Below are 20,307 nucleotides of genomic sequence, written 5' to 3'. Positions count from 1 at the left end.
ACAGCCGTTGGCTGTCCGGGCATGCTGGAAGTTGTAGTTTTGCAACAGCTGGAGGCACCCTGGTTGGGGAAACACTGTTCTTGAAGGACTTGTCCCTTTGACAAAGTCAAATCAATGCTAACAGTGGCAGGCTGTGCAGAGACTAGGAGAACCGGAAGTTGCCAGTTGTCAATTTATTTTCCAGGAAGAATAAGAGAGGAACAACTCCAGAATAATTATTTCACAGGGAATGCAAGTATTTACAAAAACAGAAAAGTCAGGAGTGCTGACAGGCGTATTTTAAAGGGGTTTTCTATGAACAACGCAGGATTGGTGGGGATCAGACTGCTGGGACCCCCCCAATGATCATAACAAATGGTGGTCTCTTGTCCCCCCCCCCCCCCCAGATTAAATCAAATGCTGCTGTTCCATTCAACTCTACAGGCCTGTAGGAAATACCTGAGCCTTGTATGTGGCTATCTTGGTCAGGCCCATAAAGTTGAATAGAGCCGCAGAATGCACGTCCGACCACCATTTCATCAATTCATTCAAGTTATTGTGATCTTTGGGGGTCCCAGCAGGTGATAAATGTTGTTCATAGGAAAACCCCTTCAAGCCGGCCACATGTAAGTCACGTTGGGTAATGAGGGTTCAACAGCTGAAGTTGCACGTTACCCGAATTCCAATTAAGCGTCTATTGACACCAAAAGCATCCTGCGCCTATTTGATGAGCAGGATTTGAAGCTGCAGATTCCAATGTGAACTAATTGATCGAAGACCGCTTCAAATCTGCAGCTTCAAATCCTGCGGCTCAAATATGCGCAGGATACAGTAGGTGTGAATACACCCCCTAAATGTTCATATACCAATCCTATTCTACATTTAACAAAAAAAAACACAAAAACAAAAAAAAAACATATAGATACCTTTCCTACTGAAGGGCCCTGCAATGAACAAAGGAAAACAGAGCTAGCAACTGCAGACGGGGGATGAATGGGTTAAATGGACCTCTTCCACGGATCTTTCTAATGGGAAATCATAATCCAAAATCAAAATCTACTTGACATTTAAAAAAAAAAATATATATATATATATTAAAAAAAAAAAAAAAAATCTCTGTAAAGACTTATGTCAATGTGCAATCGGAGGACGGGGAAAGGCATGCACCCGCTGGCAATTTACTGCAAAGAGAAGTTTATGGCAGGAACAGAAATGCCAACTTTAGGAAGCCAATCCCCAGCTGCCTCGTAATATTCAGATTGTACTATGCTAAGTAAGCTAGAGCTCGATATATATTTATATAGAGATATATATATATAAATTTATAGGTAATATTTATATTTTTTAAAGATACAAAAATTATTTGGCTAATCTTGCAATATAATTTTGTTTGATTAAAAAAAAAAAAAAAAAAAAAAAGTTACTTTTCCTTTTCTTTCCCTGTCTCCATTATATACAGGCCTCAAAGCAAACGGACAGCCGCGTATTAAAGCCGTACGGTAACATTAGTCTATATGTGCCGCGGCTATGGGTGACTTTGTTTTCATCCTAAAAGTGAAGCCCCTCGGTGGACAGTAGTACTTGCGGATCCATTAAAACACAGCTGGCTATCAGCAGCCTGGCAGGGCCTGCTGGTATCTGTAGTTCCTCGATCATTTTGTAGATGGTTGCAACAAGGAGGTCTTGGGCAACATTTAAAGGAATAGTAGGCCTTAAAGGGGTTATCCAGGAAAAAACTTTTTTTTATATAAACTGGCTCCAGAAAGTTAAACAGATTTGTAAATGACTTCTATTAAAAAAAATCTTAATCCTTTCAGTACTTATGAGCTTCTGAAGTTGAGTTGTTCTTTTCTGTCTAAGTGCGCTCTGATGACACGTGTCTCGAGAACCGCCCAGTTTAGAAGAGGTTTGCTATGGGGATTTGCATCTAAACTGGGCGGTTACCGAGACACGTGTCGTCAGAGAAGACTTAGACAGAAAAGAACAACTCCACTTCAGAAGCTCATAAGTACTGAAAGGAATAAGATTTTTTAATAGAAGTAATTTACAAATCTGTTGAACTTTCTGGAGCCAGTGCATGCATATATATATATATATATATATAAAGTTTTTTCCTGGATAACCCCTTTAAATTGTCAGATTAAAAAAGTGCATCATGTAAGTCAGGGTTTGCCAAACAGTGTGTCTCCAGCTGTTGCAAAACTACAACTCCCAGCATGCCCGGACAGCCGCTGGCTGTCCGGGCATGCTGGGAGTTGTAGTTTTGCAACAGCTGGAGACACACTGTTTGGAAAACATTGATGTAAAGTGAATGTTACTGGAGACTTCATGTCACTAATCTTATTAAAGGACACTACAGAGAGCATTCCCCCTACCGTATTCATAGCCTGTATTAAAATGAACAATAGAAGAACAGGTTTAGTGTCCCTTTAAATGTGAGAAGGTTTTTAGAGGGAACCTTTAATATTGCTGGTGTTCCTGCAAAACTCCAGAGAACTCCAACAACATGGGAGGTACACCCAAAACTCTGCAGAATGGTCATGGCCTGCTGGCCGAAACAAAGTTAGTGTTTGAAACTGTTCTCAAATTTAAAGGGGTATTCCAGTGAAAAACAATTTATTTTTCATATCAACTGACTCCAGAAAGTTAAACAGATTTGTAAATTACCTCTATTAAATTATTTTTTTTTAATCCTTCCAGTACTTATCAGCTGCTGAAGTGGAGTTTTTCTTTTTCCTGTCTGACAACACAACAGTGCTCTCTGCTGACATCTCTGTCTGTCTCAGGAACTGTACAGAGCAGAAGCAAATGTATCCTGCTCCGGACAGTTCCTGAGAAAGACAGAGGTGTCAGCAGAGGGCACTATGGTCAGACAGAAAAGAACAACTCAACTTCAGTAGCAGATAAGTACTGGAAGGTATTAAGATTTTTTTTTTTTTTTTTTTTTAAAGAAGTAATTTACAAATCTCTTTAACTTTCTGGAGCCAGTTGATTAAAAAAAAAAAGTTTTTCCCTGGAGTACCCCATTAATCCCACATTCACACCGTGTAGTCCAAGCTAGCTATTCTCCAATTTTTGTATCCATTCTCATGCATTTAATTCATGAAAAATTTGGGCATTCAAGCTCTCGCACTAATGTTCTCCAAGGAGGTCATGTTTGCGCGGGGAATGGGCTTTTTTGAGTTCCTGAAACAGCACTGCTCATGTCTATGGGCTGTGCATGGTATTGCAACTGCAACCCATAGGCCGGGTTCACACTACGGAATTTACAACCGAAATACCGCTGCTGAATTTCGGTCGGCAATTCCGCTGCCTAAGGGTATAATGCAGGTGAATTGGTTTTCCGTAAACCCATTAACACAGCGACATTTTCTGGGCAGAATTTCCGATCAAATAATTCCGCCAGAACGTTGAACCTGATTAATGTTCTGGTAGAATCCGCGCCTATGACATTTCCGGCCATCGGGACGACAATGTCCGTGCGGTCCTAGCGCCGACTGATTCAGTTGGCACTGGCCCCACTCAGAATCTCCGGCTGGAAATTTTCTGCCCGCAGAATCTTCAGTGTAAATCAGCCTATACTCTTGGATAATTGGATTTAGCCTAAGCTGCAATACCAGACATGACCTATGGGGAAAAGTAGTGTTGTCTACAGGGGGGGAAAAAATCTTATCTCATGCAGCCCCTATAATGCTTTCTAAGAGTCTCTATTTGGTGTTGGTTTGGGCCACATTGTGTGTCTCATGGCATTTCCTGCACACTGGCAATGACCAGCTTGTATTGGCAGCCTCCAACATTCATGCCAGAGATTTAGCTTTGGCATTGTGTAGATGGGATCAAAATATTAATAGGAGGAGGGATGCATTGGCATCTGTATAGGGTTCTGACACCATCCTGCTTCATAAGAGGAGGTTGGTTACAGATGGTTTCTACATTTTTGCAGGCCAAATATGCAAGGTTAGCGCCAACCTTCCAATTTCCGCAAGGGAAATGGTCAATGTGCCATCGAACCGGCTGCAGATTTGATCATAGTGGCCAAATTAAGCATAATGCTAGCCCAAGTACTGTGACCTCAACTGATCTGTAGGCAGCAGGGCAACTTTATATTTTAGAGCAAAATGTGCCAATCCATGTCAGGCACTTAGCTTACGGAACTGAAGAGACTTTAGTCTTGCATGATGGCTATATACATAATTTACTGTTATAGTTAAGAAGGAATTGAGCCTGTATCCAAAATGTAATTTTGACTAGAAGGGACTTCTAGTTAAAACTAATCCACAAGAAGAACAAGGTCAGAAAAAAAAAATAAACAAACGTTTATTTTTCAATTTAGTGCTGTCAATAATGGGTTAATGCAAGGCTTTATCGGGCCCTGATCTCTTTGCATGAAGGTGAGGGCTACTAAACTAAATCAAATTCAGCAGTAAAAAAAAATTTAAATTAAATAAGTCTCCATTCTGGTGTTTTCCCTTAAAGTGTACCTTCACTTCAGTAAACATTAAAGGGGCACTCCACTGGCCAGCGTTCGAAACTAAATGTTCCGAACGCTGGTTTTTGCGCTGCGGGAGTCGGCCTCGCCCCCTTGTGATGTCATGGCCACGTCCCCTCAATGCAAGTCAATGGGAGGGGGCGTGACGGCAGTCACGCCCCCTCCCCTTTGACTTGCATTGAGGGGGCGTGGCCATGACATCACAAGGGGGGGGCGAGGCCGACTCCCACAGCACAAAAATAGCGTTTGGAACATTTAGTTTTGAACGCTGGCCAGTGGAGTACCCCTTTAAGGCAGATTAAGGTGGTATAGTTTGGGATCCTTGAACAGGAACCCCCTATCATTGGACAGAAGGAGCCTGTGGTGCTTCTACTTGATTCATAGGTCAGAGATTTCCATATCTCGGATCTAAGCCGATAGCAGTACCGCCATTTTAGTCATATTGGAGACTGGCGCGGTCCTAACCATCATATGTGAAGATTAAAAATTTAGGTAAACTTTACATTACCCTAGCACTTAATATTATTGTAGACTTAAAGTCCTGTCCACTTTGGTGAGAATAGAGGACACCTAAAGTCTTTTGCCTTTAACTGAGCACTCTTCATTATCTAGAGTATTTAAGGAAAAGACATTATGGCGATACAGCAGACCGCTCCGTACACCCACCCCATACCGTTTCCCTACTAAGCCTGTGTCAGGGTTCTGGCTGCCATGCAACCCAAGGCAGATTATAAAAGTGCTATACTTCGCTATAATTCGCTGGCGAAGGGCCATCGGGAACCCTGAAAAGCCAGGAAAAACGTTATATAAAATCTTGCAGCAAAGACCCAGGAGCAGTGCAAAGCAAACCCGCTGTATCATTATATGCTGGACCATTATCGTAAGGCAATTATATACAAGTTAGTGTCTTAAACTACAATAAGCTTGTCTAGAATAGAAAGTGGGACCTAAAAGAGTGGAACAATCCACAAAAATAGACAGGGGATTACAAAAAAGGCACCATGTGCCGTCCACATCTCTTTGTGGTGCATTATTATATAGTAAAAAAGAAGAGCGTTGTTGTGAAAGAAGATGGGGATGCCTAAAAATGGCGCAAAGGTTAAAGCAACCAATGGGCGTTCATTTATCCAAGGTAAACTGAATAAAAGCTGCCACTTGATTGGCTGTTACACTTCAGGCCCTCTTTGCGCCATTTTGTAAATCTTCCCCTATAGTGTAAAGGCATTGAAATTGTTTTGGATGAAAATTTCCCAACAGGAAACAGTATGATAGAAAAGCGGAAAGAAATGTCTTACAGGTTGTCGATATAAGTAATTTTTTTTTTTTTTACATATAGAACTGTGAACAGTAACACATTCTCTTAATATAAGAACAGGTAATTTGGCTACACCAGCACAAGTTATTCCTTAAATGGGGGTTATCTGGCAATGGCCATTGTGTTAGAGATATATATATATATATATATATATATATATATATATATATATATATATATATATACATATATTATATATATACATATATTATATATATATACATACATATACTTTACTTCCCTCCAGCTCTCCCGCGGTGCCTCCGGTGTCCAGGAGCTGGACACCAGAGGCACCGTGGGAGTGCTGGAGTACAGGTTTCTTTTTTTTTTTTTCTTTTTAAATACCACACAATGGCCATAGTTTTACCCCCCCCCCCCCCTTCCCTCTCCTGCCAGATAACCCCTTTAATTTTGGTCAGCCTCACTAGTCTTCAGGAAAGGTCAGAGAAAAGTCTATTATACAAACAGAATACATGTTTTATCTACAATAGCTTTTTCTTTTTGTAAATGCAGCTGCCATTTTAACTTTCTGCAACATAACTTATACTACTGTACTAAACTTGTAGTGTTTGGTAAGGAAAAACAAAAAACAAAAGCACATACACCCATAGAAACACATATACAAAACAGGAAACAAATGGGAAAAAAAATAAAATAAAAAAAATATATATACACATTTTTAAGAAAAACGAATAACTTGTTTTAGAAAAATATTAAGATATTCCATTCCCTTTCCAAAAGAGAAAAAAAAAAACAAAAAAAAAAAACACCAATTTTTTTTGGCAACTACATAGCAGGTGTTTTCTTGCACCCTCTATGTAGTCGCCGTCATTATAAGGCGACAATATGAAGGGTGTACTGTATATCTTTACTGCAATAGTAATAGGGAATGAGTGCCATATTCTATGTAGAATGACAGGAACAAAATCCCTATTCAAGGGTTATGTGCAAATTGGGAGTGTTTGGGTTTTTCCAATGCATCCCAAATAAATTAAGAAAAATCTGGGATACCTAGAATAAAAATGAAAGGTGAAAAATAAAGGAAATGGTAATGGACATCCAATACTACATATGCATAAATAAAATGGTTTTGGCATAAAAGTGAAACAACAATACTGCATTGTGGTATTCTTGTTATCCTAAGTTATAAGCACAGAATACCTGGGTGCAGATTAAAATACTTATTAGTTTAACATTAACCATTTTCCTTCCAGGGCTCTAAAACCCTCACCTCTCTATTATGGCGCTTGCATAGCACATCTCTGGAAGTGCCAAGACTATTTACAGGTGACATTACGCTGCCAAGATGTCCTGACAGACTCAACATGTCCACATTCCATTCACACAGCTTAACTCTGTTTAAATGCCTTATTACGTGTTTATTAATACGGCTTTCCAAGCTGAAAGCGAGTTCGCTAGGAACCTCCTCTAAAATTCTTGTGGCTCGGTGCAGCTGGCTTTAAAGCTTGGGCCCCTGGCACCCAAATTGTTGGGAGTGTTTCGTGCCAAAGCGCTTCCTAGCAAACAGTTAACAGAAACACATGGTAGAATGTCCTGGCCTCGCGCACGGTCACCCCACTGCTTTGTGTTTGCCACCACAGCACCCACACATGACACCACAGGTATAGCAAGCTCGTAGTGGGAGGTAACAGCACATGCCAGGAGCAATGATTGACAAAGGGACGAGCAGCATCCACCGGAGGCAAAACTTTTCATCACTGGTATCACATGAACAAGCATCCGTGTAGTCTCCTTCCGAGTCAGACATGCAGTGGTAAAGGACACAGTCTGCGAATCCCATGCAGCTGACCCGGCGGATGCAGTTTCGGACTGAGTCTGGAGCATCCTGACATTTGCCCCGGCCATTCTCATCATGGTTAAACATGTCTCTGCAATATACACATCTGGACCTTTCGCCATCTTTTCTCCTAGACTTACATCGGCTGGGCTGTGTATTTATAACGGGGCCCTTAAGGTCCTTGCACGTGCCAAAGTCTGTGTGGTCTACGTAAGGATAGTTGTAGTCATGTTTTGAGGATTCGTTTTTGGCAAACCGAACGTATGAGTCCGCGTTCTCGGTCTCCAAGTATTTGCGTTGGACTGGTGCCTGGCGGTAATCCTCATAACCTGTGAGCCAGCTTCTTTCCCTTGGGTTGATGCGGACAATCTCATCGTCATCATCTGGAAAGCTGACATGTCGAGGTGGCCTAGGTAATGACTAAAAGAGGTAGACCGTGGTCAGGAATCTATAGGTGTGACATTTCAAGTATAAAATCATACGCAAGTGATGATGGTACAGCACAAACCTGATCAGATATCATTGTGGTACAGCTCAATATTAACATAATCCTGTCTGTCAATGCCTTGTAATTATAGAAATAAAAAAGAAGTGTTTTGTTTCTACAGCTCCAATGCAGACCTTTGTCTCCATGACATTAGACTATCAATTCTTTATTGTCTGACCTTGCAGTTATATTGCAGTCCATCTGTCCATTACTTTTTGCTTGTCTACCATATGCAATGTAGCAAAAACTAAGAAGGACTAGACAGGGTTTATTTGTAGTCTGTTACCATGGTGACACTTAGGTCTGCATAGGAACTGTAGGCATAAAGGATTGTTTAATGGGCTCTGTCACAGGGACAAGTCAATAGTTTTGATCAGTCTGGTTCTCAGTGTTGAAAATCATACTGATCAGGAGAAGGAACCAGAAAAAGTGCGTTGCATTTCTGTTCACTCTCTGGCTCCCAGCAATCCTTTGTCTTGCTGCTCCATAGGCTTATAAATGAACAGCAGTGCCAGTCACTTCTCCTGGCTCATTCTCCTGATCGGTGACAATGACACTTTAATACATTTAGCAAAGTGTCTTTGTTTTTCCCATCTTAAATGCACTAAAAGGATAAAAGAAAAAAAAGAAAAAAAAGAATTCCATTAGGAGAATACATACTTGTTCTGGAGGATAGTGTTCCGAGCTGTAAAAGTCAATGGGACTCAAGGTGCTGTATCGACAACTTCCGCCCGTCAAAGGAGATGAGATGGTCCTCACTGGTGCCTCTCTCTTCTGTGACGAGTTCGAGGAGCTATCTGTGCCAGTCTGCAAGTAGAAGAGAAGCAACAAAATTTAAAAAAAAAGGTGCCAATTCTTCAGCTGGAAACATTTTACACAGAGCACCAAAAACTAGGAGGGGGATTTGAAAACAGTATTAACCACATAGTACAATATTGTAGTCAAGTGATGCAGTCAAACAGGTCCTCCGCCATTTTTGTGAAGCCAGGATCTCCTTTTTGCATCAATAGTGTTAAGATTTGGATACATTGGGCTCGGCTGGTTTAATGATTCTTAGGTGCATGTACAGATGGAAAAATCCATAAAATTTGCTTTTGTATTCTGCAGATTTTGCAGTGACTTTGGATATGTCCACACAACAGGGCAAATCAGCATCATGTCAACCAGAAAACACTACAAAAAAGGACATGTAGAATATGTCTCAGATTACCATTCTCAACAAAACTAAGTAGGTTAGCCTAGTGAGGTTGTCCTCTAAGGGCACTCATGGTCCTATTGGGCATTGTTATGCCACCAGGCCATGCGCCCAATGGAGGAGCCTATGGATAAACCCATTTAGCATTATTTGTATTAGATGAGCTAAGGTCGGCTGGATGTAGCAGGGGATAATGAAAGAAATACTAGAGTATGACTTTTAGGGTAAAGAAAAGGAAGTTTTTTTTTTTTGTTTTTTTTTAGAAAAGAATTCCCAAAAGTCTACCTTATTCATGTATTGTATGGCTTACATTTCTGGTAATCAGGCTTTTTAACAAAATAACGGGAAAGTGAAGCATTGGAAGAATATATTTCTGGAAAAGGTATAATCTGTCAATGTAAAGAGATGGCTTGAATGTATCTGATGGATAGACAAAGGGGGTAGGCCATCTTCTGTAGATCACCAAACCCTTTGAAGTTATCATTAAGGGTCATTTAACTCAAAGACTAAGGACTAGTTCTAAACAGCAAAATGGCCCTTCAAGAACAGCAATTCCCCACATACTTGACCCTCATTTTAAGCAGACAGGCATTTCTGTAATTCTAAAATGAGCGATAATGAGTTTCCAGATAGTCATTGAGAACGCAGTCACATTCCAGGATTTATCAAAGAGTGAGGAGAACAGAAGTTGGGGAGACATTTGCAGCTTGCAAACTATGAATCACAGCCTGTACTTCCAGAAGCGCTATCATTTATAAAGAACATCTGAGGCCTGGGCCACCAGCAGAGACAGGAAGCATCCACCCCCTCCCGTAATGATAGCTGTGGTCCCAGTAAACAAGGAATGGGATTAACTAAAATAACCTGAAGGAGCCAACATGTCGTTTTCACTGGATAACTTCCTAGGCTGGAACAGGACAATAACATAGAAACAGTACAACTCAGGGAAACTTCCATGTAATCCTACGTGCAATTTGTTTTGCGTTATCCTAAAAGCCATTTCTGTTGTGGTTTTGCCGCTGCCTCTGGACAACTTGTTGGGTAATTCTGGGCAGAATAGAAGCAGGGCTTAAAATATCCTTCAAGTAGGGATTAAATGGTGTGTTAGTTCATCTTTTGTTATGTTAACAGAGCCAAGTATAAATTATTATTAGTTATTGTATATCATATTTGCCAACAGTCCCGATTTTGGTGGGACAGTCCCAATGGAGCCAACCTAACCACAATAGGTGGAAGTTTAGGAATACCCTACCTAAAGTGGATGTGGGCTTATATGTCCCAATTTGACTTAAAGAGGCACTATCATTATAAAAAAATGTTTTTAATAATTTGTAGTACTACTGATAAGATGACTTTTTTCAATATACCTTTATTTTAAAAAAATTCAATTTTACAAAAAAATTTATAAAATGAAAATAGCCACCACTAGGCGCTATCTATCTTTTTGCAGACAGACTACTCTGTATTTTGCAGCATACTGAATACTGGCCATAAAGTGTGTTGGTATCCACTACAGCCTTCAGATGTTCCTAAAGTACAACGTCCATGATTTGAGTTGTAGTTTTGCAACAGCTGGGGGTGCAATCTTTGTAAAACTCTGTTTTAGAGCTGTGTATTCTCCAGCTGTGTGCCTCTTGCAAAACTACAGACAAAGGATGTGTGTACACCCAAATCTTACTCTGAGTCCTGAATTACAAAGAAGCTGATCAGACATGCAGGAGTCTGTGAAAGCTGACTGACACACATAGTGAGAGTTATGTTGACTAGTATCCAGCTTTACTCGGAACAGATAGGCGCAAAATGTATGCATACAAACTGCTGTGCAGTGATTTGCAGACTGCCAGGCTACTTCCAGACTCAGAGCAGATGAATCCTCACAGTGAGGGAGAGAGATGGACACTCCCCCTCCATAAGGCAAGAAGAAAAAGCAAGTGAGCAACGTATAAATGCTATTTGTTAGGGATATATAGGTCCTAGACACAAACATTATATGTAAAAGATGATCAGGATTAGGTACTGAGTAACATATCACTTTTTTTTGGCACCATGACAAGTATTTTCCATTTCTGATTAACCGGAAAATATTCTTCTTAAAGAATACCTATCAGACACCCCAAAAGTGAGATTTTACGGCCATTCAATAGCTTAGCGTCCCCTGATCTCACACTTTTTTACAATTTCTTCCATTCCTGAGTTTAAAGTTTTCTAACAATTAAGGGAATCCGTCAGATGGGCGTGTACTGTATTTTAAAAATGGGAGTGACTATCAGGTGATGGGTGGGGTTATACAGCCAGGGAGAGTGAATGGGTGTATCAACAACCTGTAAAATAATGTGTTTGATCAGGGCACCATAAGCTATTTAATGACAGTAACAGCTTAATTTTTTAGGATTAAAATCGGCCACAGGTGCTATTTATTCCCACGTACAGTATTCTGCGCATATTTGATGCACAGGACTTTCTGCTGCAGATCTCAATGTAAACTAAATGACTGAGCACAGCTTAAAATCCTCCGCATCAAATATGCACAGGATACTGTATGTGTGAATACACCATTAATGTAAAAATAAATACTCTTATTAATACCTTGCAAACCTGCTCACTTTTCCACATTCCTTTGTAATGCAGAATGCTCCTTCTCTACATTTTGTTATCTGCAAACAAATGTTTGGCTTCGACACAGGTAGACCCTTTTTTGCAAGCTGTGAACTTATTCTACTGTAAACCATCACAACAACAGTCTAAATGAACCAAACCTTACAGGAGGTCTATACAGGGATCAACTCCCGCTGGAATGAATGGGAACGGAGTTCCTGCACTTTTTTCCACAGCAGGAACACTATTCCCATTAGCTGGTGTCAAGCAGGACCAGCCCTTGAGTAGAAATCTTGGGGGGAGTTCCCGCACTCTCCTCCACACCAATCCCCCACCCCCACCCAGCAGTCTCTCCACACTTGACTAGTGATGTAATGTCGCAGAACTGCAAAGTGGGAAAATCTGAGACAACATAAATTTTGTATGCTGTTAAACATGAACATCGGGGCAAAGATCACATAAGAATTGCAAGACCATCCATAAAACGCAGACACTATATTATGAACTACACTAAGTTTACAGCCCCTGTAGCACAAAGTGCACATAAAAGAAAAAAAAAAAAACAACCCACACAGGAATACCCCTTTAACCCCTTAACAACGCAGGATGTAAATGTACGTCCTGGTGATGTGGTACTTAACGCACCAGGACGTACATTTACGTCCTGAGCATAACCGCAGGCATTGGAGCGATGCCGGCATCTTGCGCGGCAGGTCCCGGCTGTGGATCGCTGCCAGGGACCGCCGGTAATGGCGGACACCCGTGATCCCGCGGATGTCCGCCGTTAACCCCTCAGATGCTGTGATCAATACAGATCACGGCATCTGCAGCATCGCGGTCACTTAACAGGATGATCGGATCGCCCGCAGCTCTGCCGCGGCGATCCGATCATCCTGCACGGCAGATGGAGGTCCCCTCACCTGGCTCCGCTGCCTTCCGGGAGTCTTCTGCTCTGATCTGCCTTCCCGCAGACCAGAGCAGAAGATGACCGATAACCCTGATCAGTGCTATGTCCTATACATAGCACTGAACAGGATTAGCAATCGAATGGTTGCTATAAATAGTCCCCTATGGGGACTATAAGAGTGTAAAAGTAAAAGTAAAAAAAAAATTGAAAAACCCCCTCCCCCAATAAAAACGTAAATTGTCCCATTTTCCCTATTTTACCCCCAAAAAGTGTAAAAAAATAATTTTATATACATATTTGGTATCGCAGTGTGCGTAAATATCCGAACTATTAAAATAAAATGTAAATGATCCCGTACGGTGAACGGCGTGAACGTAAAAAAAAAAAAAAATTCCAAAATAGCTGTTTTTTTTTATAACATTTTATTCCAAAAAAAATAAATAAAAAATGTAATAAAAGTTTTGTATAAGCAAATAAGGTATTAAAGGGGTAGTCCAGAGGTGAAAAACTTATCCCCTATCCTAAGGATATCTCTGTACGGGGCCCCGGCTCTCCGGCCAGATAGCGGGTGTCGCCCGCTCAATACATCTCTATGTCAGAGCCGGAGATTGCGGAAGGCAGCACTTCGGCTCTGCCATAGAGTTGTATTGAGGGGGCGTGTTGGCCGCCGCTTCATGCGGAGGTCGACACGCCCCCTTCCCGCGGGCTGTCGGGGCTCCGTACAGGAGATCGCAGGGGGCCCCAGCGGTCGGACCCCCCGCAATCTCAAACTTATCCCCTATCCTTAGGATAGGGGATAAGTTGTTCACCACTGGACTACCCCTTTAATAAAAAGTACAGATTACTGTATGAGCCCTCATACCACCGCTTATACGGAAAAATGAAAAAGTTATAGGTCTTCAAAATAGGGGGATTTTAAACGTACTAATTTGGTTAAAAAGTTTGCGATTTTTTTTTAAGTGCAACAGTAATAGAAAAGTATATAATCACGGGTATCATTTTAATCGTATTGACCCAGAGAATAAAGAACACATGTCATTTTTACCGTAAATTGTACGGCGTGAAAACAAAACCTTCCAAAATTTGCTAAATTGCGGTTTTCTTTTTAATTTCCCCACACAAATAGTATTTTTTTGGTTGCGCCATACATTTTATGGTAAAGTGAGTGACGGCATTACAACGGACAACTGGTCGCGCAAAAAACAAGCCCTCATACTAGTCTGTGGATGAAAATATAAAAGAGTTATGATTTTTTGAAGGGGAGGAAGAAAAAATGTAAACGTAAAAATAAAATTGTCTTAGTCCTTAAGGTCCAAATGGGCTGCGTCCTTAAGGGGTTAAGTCCAGGACTCCAGCACTAAAAGCAACAAAGCTAACTACTATATAGAGTAGATTTTTTTTTTTTTTTTACTATAGTATAGGATTAAGGGGTATTCCGCAATCTTTTTTATTTGAATATGCTACAGGGGCTGAATAGTAAGTGTAGCTCTTAAAATAGTGTCTGTACCTGTGTTTCATGATGGTCTCGCCATTCTCCTGTGATTTTTGCCCCAACATTATTTACATTAACAGCACACAAAATTACTCAGGTCTCAGGTTTTCCCAGGTTGCAGTGAGGCTCGAGACATTACATCACTAGTCAGGTGTTCAGAGGGAGTCTGTCTTTGCTTCAATGGGTGGAGTGAGTGCTGGGTGGGAGGTTATTTTGCAAGAATGTGCAACAGCTGGAGGCACCCTGGTCAGAAAACACTATTGCATTGAACACAGGTGTGTTTCAATGGGTCGGTAGCTAATGTGAGAGAGGAAGAAAAATGACCTCACATTTACAAAAAAGGAACCATGGGATTTGTAGTTTGAGAGAACAAACTCCAACAGCAAATAGCTGGGTCCCAAAAAGAGAGCCACAATGTTATTGTAGACTCACAACAGAAGCTAACTAACCTCAAGACAAGCATGGACCCTTCATAAGCATGTCTATTACTGTCCGGCAAGAACTTACTAAAATTACTTTATGGTGGATAACCCCTTTAAATACATTTTATTTGCCCTTCTAGTGTTATTAAAGGGTGTAAAAAAAAAAAACATAAAAGGGATTGCTTTAAAGGGGTTCTCTGGTGGAAAACCTTATTTTATATATATATTATATATATATATATATATATATATATATATATATATATATATATATATATATATATATATATATATATATATATATATATATATACACACACACACACACATACATACACACACAATATATATATATTTTTTTTATTTATTTTTTTACACCCTTTAATAACGCTAGAAGGGTAAATAAAATGGTACCAGAAAGTTAAACAGATTTGTAAATTACTTCTATTAAAAATTCTTAATCCTTCCAGTACTTATTATCTGCTGAATACTACAGAGGAAATTCTTTTCTTTTTGGAACACAGTGCTCTCTGCTGACATGACCACAGTGCTCTCTGCTGACATCTCTGTCCATTTTAGGAACTGTCCAGAGCAGCGTATGTTTTCTACGAGGATTTTCTCCTCTGGACAGTTCTTAAAATGGACAGAGATGTCAGCAGAGAGCACTGTGGTCATGATGTCAGCAGAGAGCTCTGTGTTCCAAAAAAGCTCTGTGTTCCAAAAAAGCAGCTAATAAGTACTGGAATGATTTAGATTTTTTTGAATAGAAGTACATTTTTTCTTTTTTTTTCTTTATTCTTTCTTTCTTAATAGAAGTAATTTACAAATCTGTTTAACTTTCTGGCACCAGATGATTAAAAAAAAAAATAAAATAAAATAAAATAAAGTTTTCCACCTGAGTACCCCTTTAAAGAGTCCAAAAAGAAACTGCAAATGACTGCTTTCCAGTCGCGTCACACAACTAAAAGGTCTGAATGTCCTTCAGAATGATGGAAAAACAAAATCTGTGGCGACTTCTAAAAGCTTGTCGACACAGGCATTTCCCACACTGCAAGCAGAGGTGGTATTTTAAGGTCTGCCAGTGGTCACTTCTAGAGGGTTGAGATCGCTACCCTGTATTTTCAACTTGAGGCCGACCTTAAAATAGAACGCAACAGCTGATGCAACCCGAAAAGCTTAAAATATACTTGTACTAGGATTTTAAACCAGAGGAAATAGTTTTACTGAACAATGCCAAGTAGAACACAAGATATTTTAATATTCACGGTGCTGTGAACCAGACTGCCAGCTCACAGGCCCAATGGGAATTCCATTACTCACCAGCAAAGTGTCTCCTACTGGAAGAGAATAGCCCTTACTGATATTATTTCCTACTGGGATTCTCTATCCGTACAGCCAAACCAGCCAGTAAATTCGAATCGTCACAAACTTCTCTGCTCGGCAGTTGATGACTTTTCCTGCATAAATTAGTTCAGCTTTCAGGTGCTCCCGTAGGCTGGAAAAGGTGTATACAGTCCTAGGAGACTCTTTCCTAGGAATGTATCCACCTTTTCCACCCCACCGGAGCACTTGAAGGCTGAACTAATTTACGAAGGAAAAGTCATCAACTACCGAGCCGAGAAGTTTGTGATGAATCGAATTTACTGTAAGTTCGCTCATCTCTAATAAGAAGCTATAAGATGGTCGGTGGAAGCCCGTAACGAATATGTATGACTGTGTTTTGCAAATAGTGCGTCTCCAGCTGTTGCATGACTACAACCCCCAGCATGCCCGGACAGCCTTTGGCTGTCCGGGCATGCTGGGAGTTGTAGTTTTGCAACAGCTGGAGACACACTGTTTGCAAAACACTGATTGTGCGGACAATCCCTCAATTGGCATAATGTCAGGGGACAAAACAATTGTGCATGTTGAATTTTAAACACGCTAGATCATTTGTTCCCGTAGGAGATCAGCCCACCTTAAAACGCAAGAACGCTCGGCCGAGCAGAGCGTGCATGTGTACAAGAGAGTCAGGAAGAAGAACTGTCGGCTGAACGCGCTTTTGGCCAACAGATCTATAAAATAAAGCCAGGGCCACATGGCTACATGAAAATCTAATCCAAGTCCCGTAACCGAAACAATTTGTGCAACTTGCTGTCATGTGACCTTATTACAGTTTAATTTGGCAATTAAAAATAAATAAAAATAAATAAATAAGAAGTCAAAAGCAGGTTGCAGTCCTACACCACGTGTACTGTGGCCAATGGTGGCAAAGTCATGTGAGTTGCAACCAAAAATCAATGAACCCCTTAACGCACCAGGACGTACATTTACGTCCTATACATGACGCGAGCACTGGAATGGCAGAGACCCGCTGACATCAGCGTGAGGGATTAATGGTGGACATCAGCAATCACGCTGATGCCCGCCATTAACCCCTCAGATGCCGTGATCAATACAGATCATGGCATGCCGCGGGAATCCAATCATCTAAAATGGCAGTCGGAGGTCCCCTCAACTGCCTCCGTCAGTCTCCTGGGGTCTTCTGCTCTGGGTCTGAGATTGAGCAGACCAAAACAGAAGATGAACTATAACACTGATCAGTGCTATGTCCTATGCATATCACTGAACAGTATTAGCAATCAAATGATTGCTATAAATAGTCCCCTATGGGGACATAAAAAGTGTATAAAAAAAAATGTAAAAAAATCCCCTCCCCTAATTAAAATAGAAATTTTCCCTTTTTCCCCCCGTTTTCCCCCCAAAAAGCAAAAAAAAAAAAAAAAAAAATTTGGTATCACTGCGTGCGTAAATGTCCGAACTATCAAAATATAATGTTAACGATCCCGAACGTTAAACGGCATAAATGTAAAAAGAAAAAATTCCAAAATTGCTGCTTTTTTGTCACATTCCCCCCTCCCCCCCCAACATTTTCTATAAAAAATGATTTAAAGTTTCATATACGCAAATGTGGTATCAATAAAAAGTACAGATCACGGCGCAAAAAATTAGCCCTTAGACAGCCGCATATACGGAAAAATGAGAAAGTCATAGGTCGTGAAATTAGAGGGGTTTTAAACTAATTTGGTTGAAAGGTTTGAGTTTTTTTAAATGGTACAGTAATAGAAAAGTATGTAGTCATGGGTATCCTTTTAATCGTATGTCATTTTTTACCGTAAACCGTAAAGTGTACAGCGTGAAAAGGAAACCTTCCAAAATTTGCTAAATTGTGCTTTGTTTTGTTTAATTTCCCCACACAAATAATATTTTTTGGGTTGCGCCATACATTTTTATGGTAAAATGAGTGATGTCATTACAAAGGACAACTGGCTGTGCAAAAAAACAAGCCCTCATATGGGTCTGTGGATGAAGTTATGATTTTTAACAGTCGAGGAGGAAAAAACTAAATTGCAAAAATAAAATTGACTGTGTCCTTAAAGGGTTAAAGATGGATGTCACAGAACCAAAGTAGTCCTACCCTAAGGTTTACAGTCAAGCTTACAGGTTATTAAAACAATTAATTTTTTTTATTTTTTATATTTGACTTTGGGTGCTTTAAAAATAAAAAAGCAACCCTACTCACCTGCCCCAATCCCACCGTCAAGGTGTTTTTAGAGCAGCATGTTGTCCCTGCAGTAACTGCCCCCGGAACCAACCAGTGAATGAAGTAATGACCTTAACCCCCCCCCCCCCCCCCCCCACTAAGTCAGTGATTGGCTGAGTGGGCAGCTCCTGCAGAGATGACACGTCAGAGGAAGCAGGAAGGCGAAAAGAGCAGCTGGGAATGGGAGTAGTCAGAACTGCTGTGGCATGGGGATTAAGGCAGGTGAGTATGGTTGCTCTTATTTAAAGCACCCCAAGAAAAATATAGAAAACTATCACCAGTACAACTCTTTAAAAGGTTTGTTGAGATGCGGCTCAGGTGGGCATCTTCTCCCCCACGTCATGTTTGGTAAGAACCTGCCCAGGTCCCTCTTTTCAACCCATCATTAAAGGAGTTATCCCAAGATGTAACTAGCTGATTAGTGGTGGTCCGATAACTGGGACCCCCACACTAATCACAAGAATGATGATCAATTGCCCTTCTGATAAAATGAAGTGGCACTGCATACGCTCAACTGCTAATTCATTCATTTTCTATAGACCTTCTCAATACTGCTGAGTGCTGAGCAGGTGAACATGGCATCGATCGAGTATGCATGCTGCAGTCCTATCCCCTTGGAGGACAAGGGTCCTGGTTCTTATGATTGGTGGTCCCAGCAGTTAGACCTCCATTGATCAGCTAGTTATCTTTTATACTGTGTATAAGGAATAACTTAATCTTGTGATAATCCCTGTAAGGGTCTATTCTTGTGATAATCCCTGTAAGGGTCTATTCACACGTACAGTATTCTGTGCAGGTTTGATGCGCAGTATTTTCAGCTGCAGATTTCAATGTAAACCGATTGACTAAACACATCTTGAAATCCTGCGCATCAAATCTGTGCAGGATACTGTACGTGTGAACAGACCCTAAAAGGGAGAAGAATCAACCAAAATAGCAGGCTGCCTGTTCCAATAAAAAGGCTTCCTGACCCTACCAGAATAAGAACATTGCTCACGAAGTACAAATTCACACAGACTGTGATACCAAAGCAGATGAATGTAACAATGCTGACCACGTGATCTCAAATCTAAAATTACCATTATCAGGTTCATAAGAAGAGAGCCAGTTTACACCCTGGATCTGTAGCACAGGATATCTTGTGGCTACTTATCTCTTCAGAGCAGCCAACAACCTACAATAACTCTGCTGTCACTTTGTTGCCCTATGAATGTCTGCATTCCGACCTGTTCACAGATGACTAGCTGCCCTTCCCTTTCCCCTCCCCTATAGATCCTCATGGGCAGGTCCCTCTCCCCTGTCAATTACAGTTTCACACTTATTGGACTCGTGTTTGTGTTATGTATTGTAACCCTTAACATACGTACAGTGCTCTGGAACCAAGGGTGCGATAAATATTTTGGGGAAGTCACCTGAACCACCATAAAGAAATGTCACATGTGATTTATACATATGGTGCACACTCTCCGCCACAAATAAAACAGACAAACTATCAAAAGGACACAAGGAAAGTACCATGGAAGAACAAAAAGGCTCTACAAGACTATGATATAAGAACTTGTTCACTGAAACCATCACAGGACCTAATAATAACCTGCAGACCAAAGAGATTGTTGGGGGTGACACTTATGGCATATCCCCCTGTAGAAGGCAGGCTATTTAATGACAACCAGCATTTTGCTAAAGGATTCTCAAAGATCCGCCATTATTAGTACAATGTATTGGAAAAACTACAGCAAACTCTGAAACGGAGCCAAACTCATTCCCATATTGCTCTATTTATCATTCTTCATTCCGAAAACTCAAAACAGTTGTCTAAACAGAGAGGCAGAAGGTGTAACCTGAAGCGGTCGGGCCCCAGTGTGAAATCTGTTAAGGGCGTCCAGCTTTAGTGACCGAGCTTAACGGCAACCTCTGCACCTACTATAAATTACAATCCTGCAAAGCAGGATCTCCTGGGAATATATGTCGCATAGGAGGATCTCCTGGGAATATATTCTGTATAGGAGGATCTCCTGGGAATAGATTCTGTATAGGAGGATCTC

General features: G+C 40.8%; 1 protein-coding gene across 4 annotated transcripts in view; it reads right to left on the bottom strand.

The window, feature by feature from the left end:
- Nucleotides 1–6,165: 6,165 nt before the first annotated feature.
- The window catches only part of SPRED2 (sprouty related EVH1 domain containing 2), a 111,120-nt gene continuing 96,978 nt past the window's right edge, over nucleotides 6,166–20,307 (bottom strand). For all 4 annotated transcript variants that reach the window (XM_056567938.1, XM_056567937.1, XM_056567939.1 and 1 more), the window contains 2 exons: nucleotides 8,729–8,875; nucleotides 6,166–8,001 (listed from right to left, as the gene is read on the bottom strand). In XM_056567938.1, the coding sequence (XP_056423913.1) occupies nucleotides 7,354–8,001; nucleotides 8,729–8,875 (795 nt within the window). In that variant the 3' untranslated portion in view covers nucleotides 6,166–7,353. The remainder of the gene's footprint in view (nucleotides 8,002–8,728; nucleotides 8,876–20,307) is intronic.

The sequence above is a fragment of the Hyla sarda genome, chromosome 3 (genome assembly GCF_029499605.1).
Source record: "Hyla sarda isolate aHylSar1 chromosome 3, aHylSar1.hap1, whole genome shotgun sequence".
In the NCBI taxonomy this organism is placed as follows: Eukaryota; Metazoa; Chordata; class Amphibia; order Anura; family Hylidae; genus Hyla; species Hyla sarda.
Note: the sequence above shows the minus strand (reverse complement) of the source record. Positions and strands in the feature narration are given on the sequence as shown.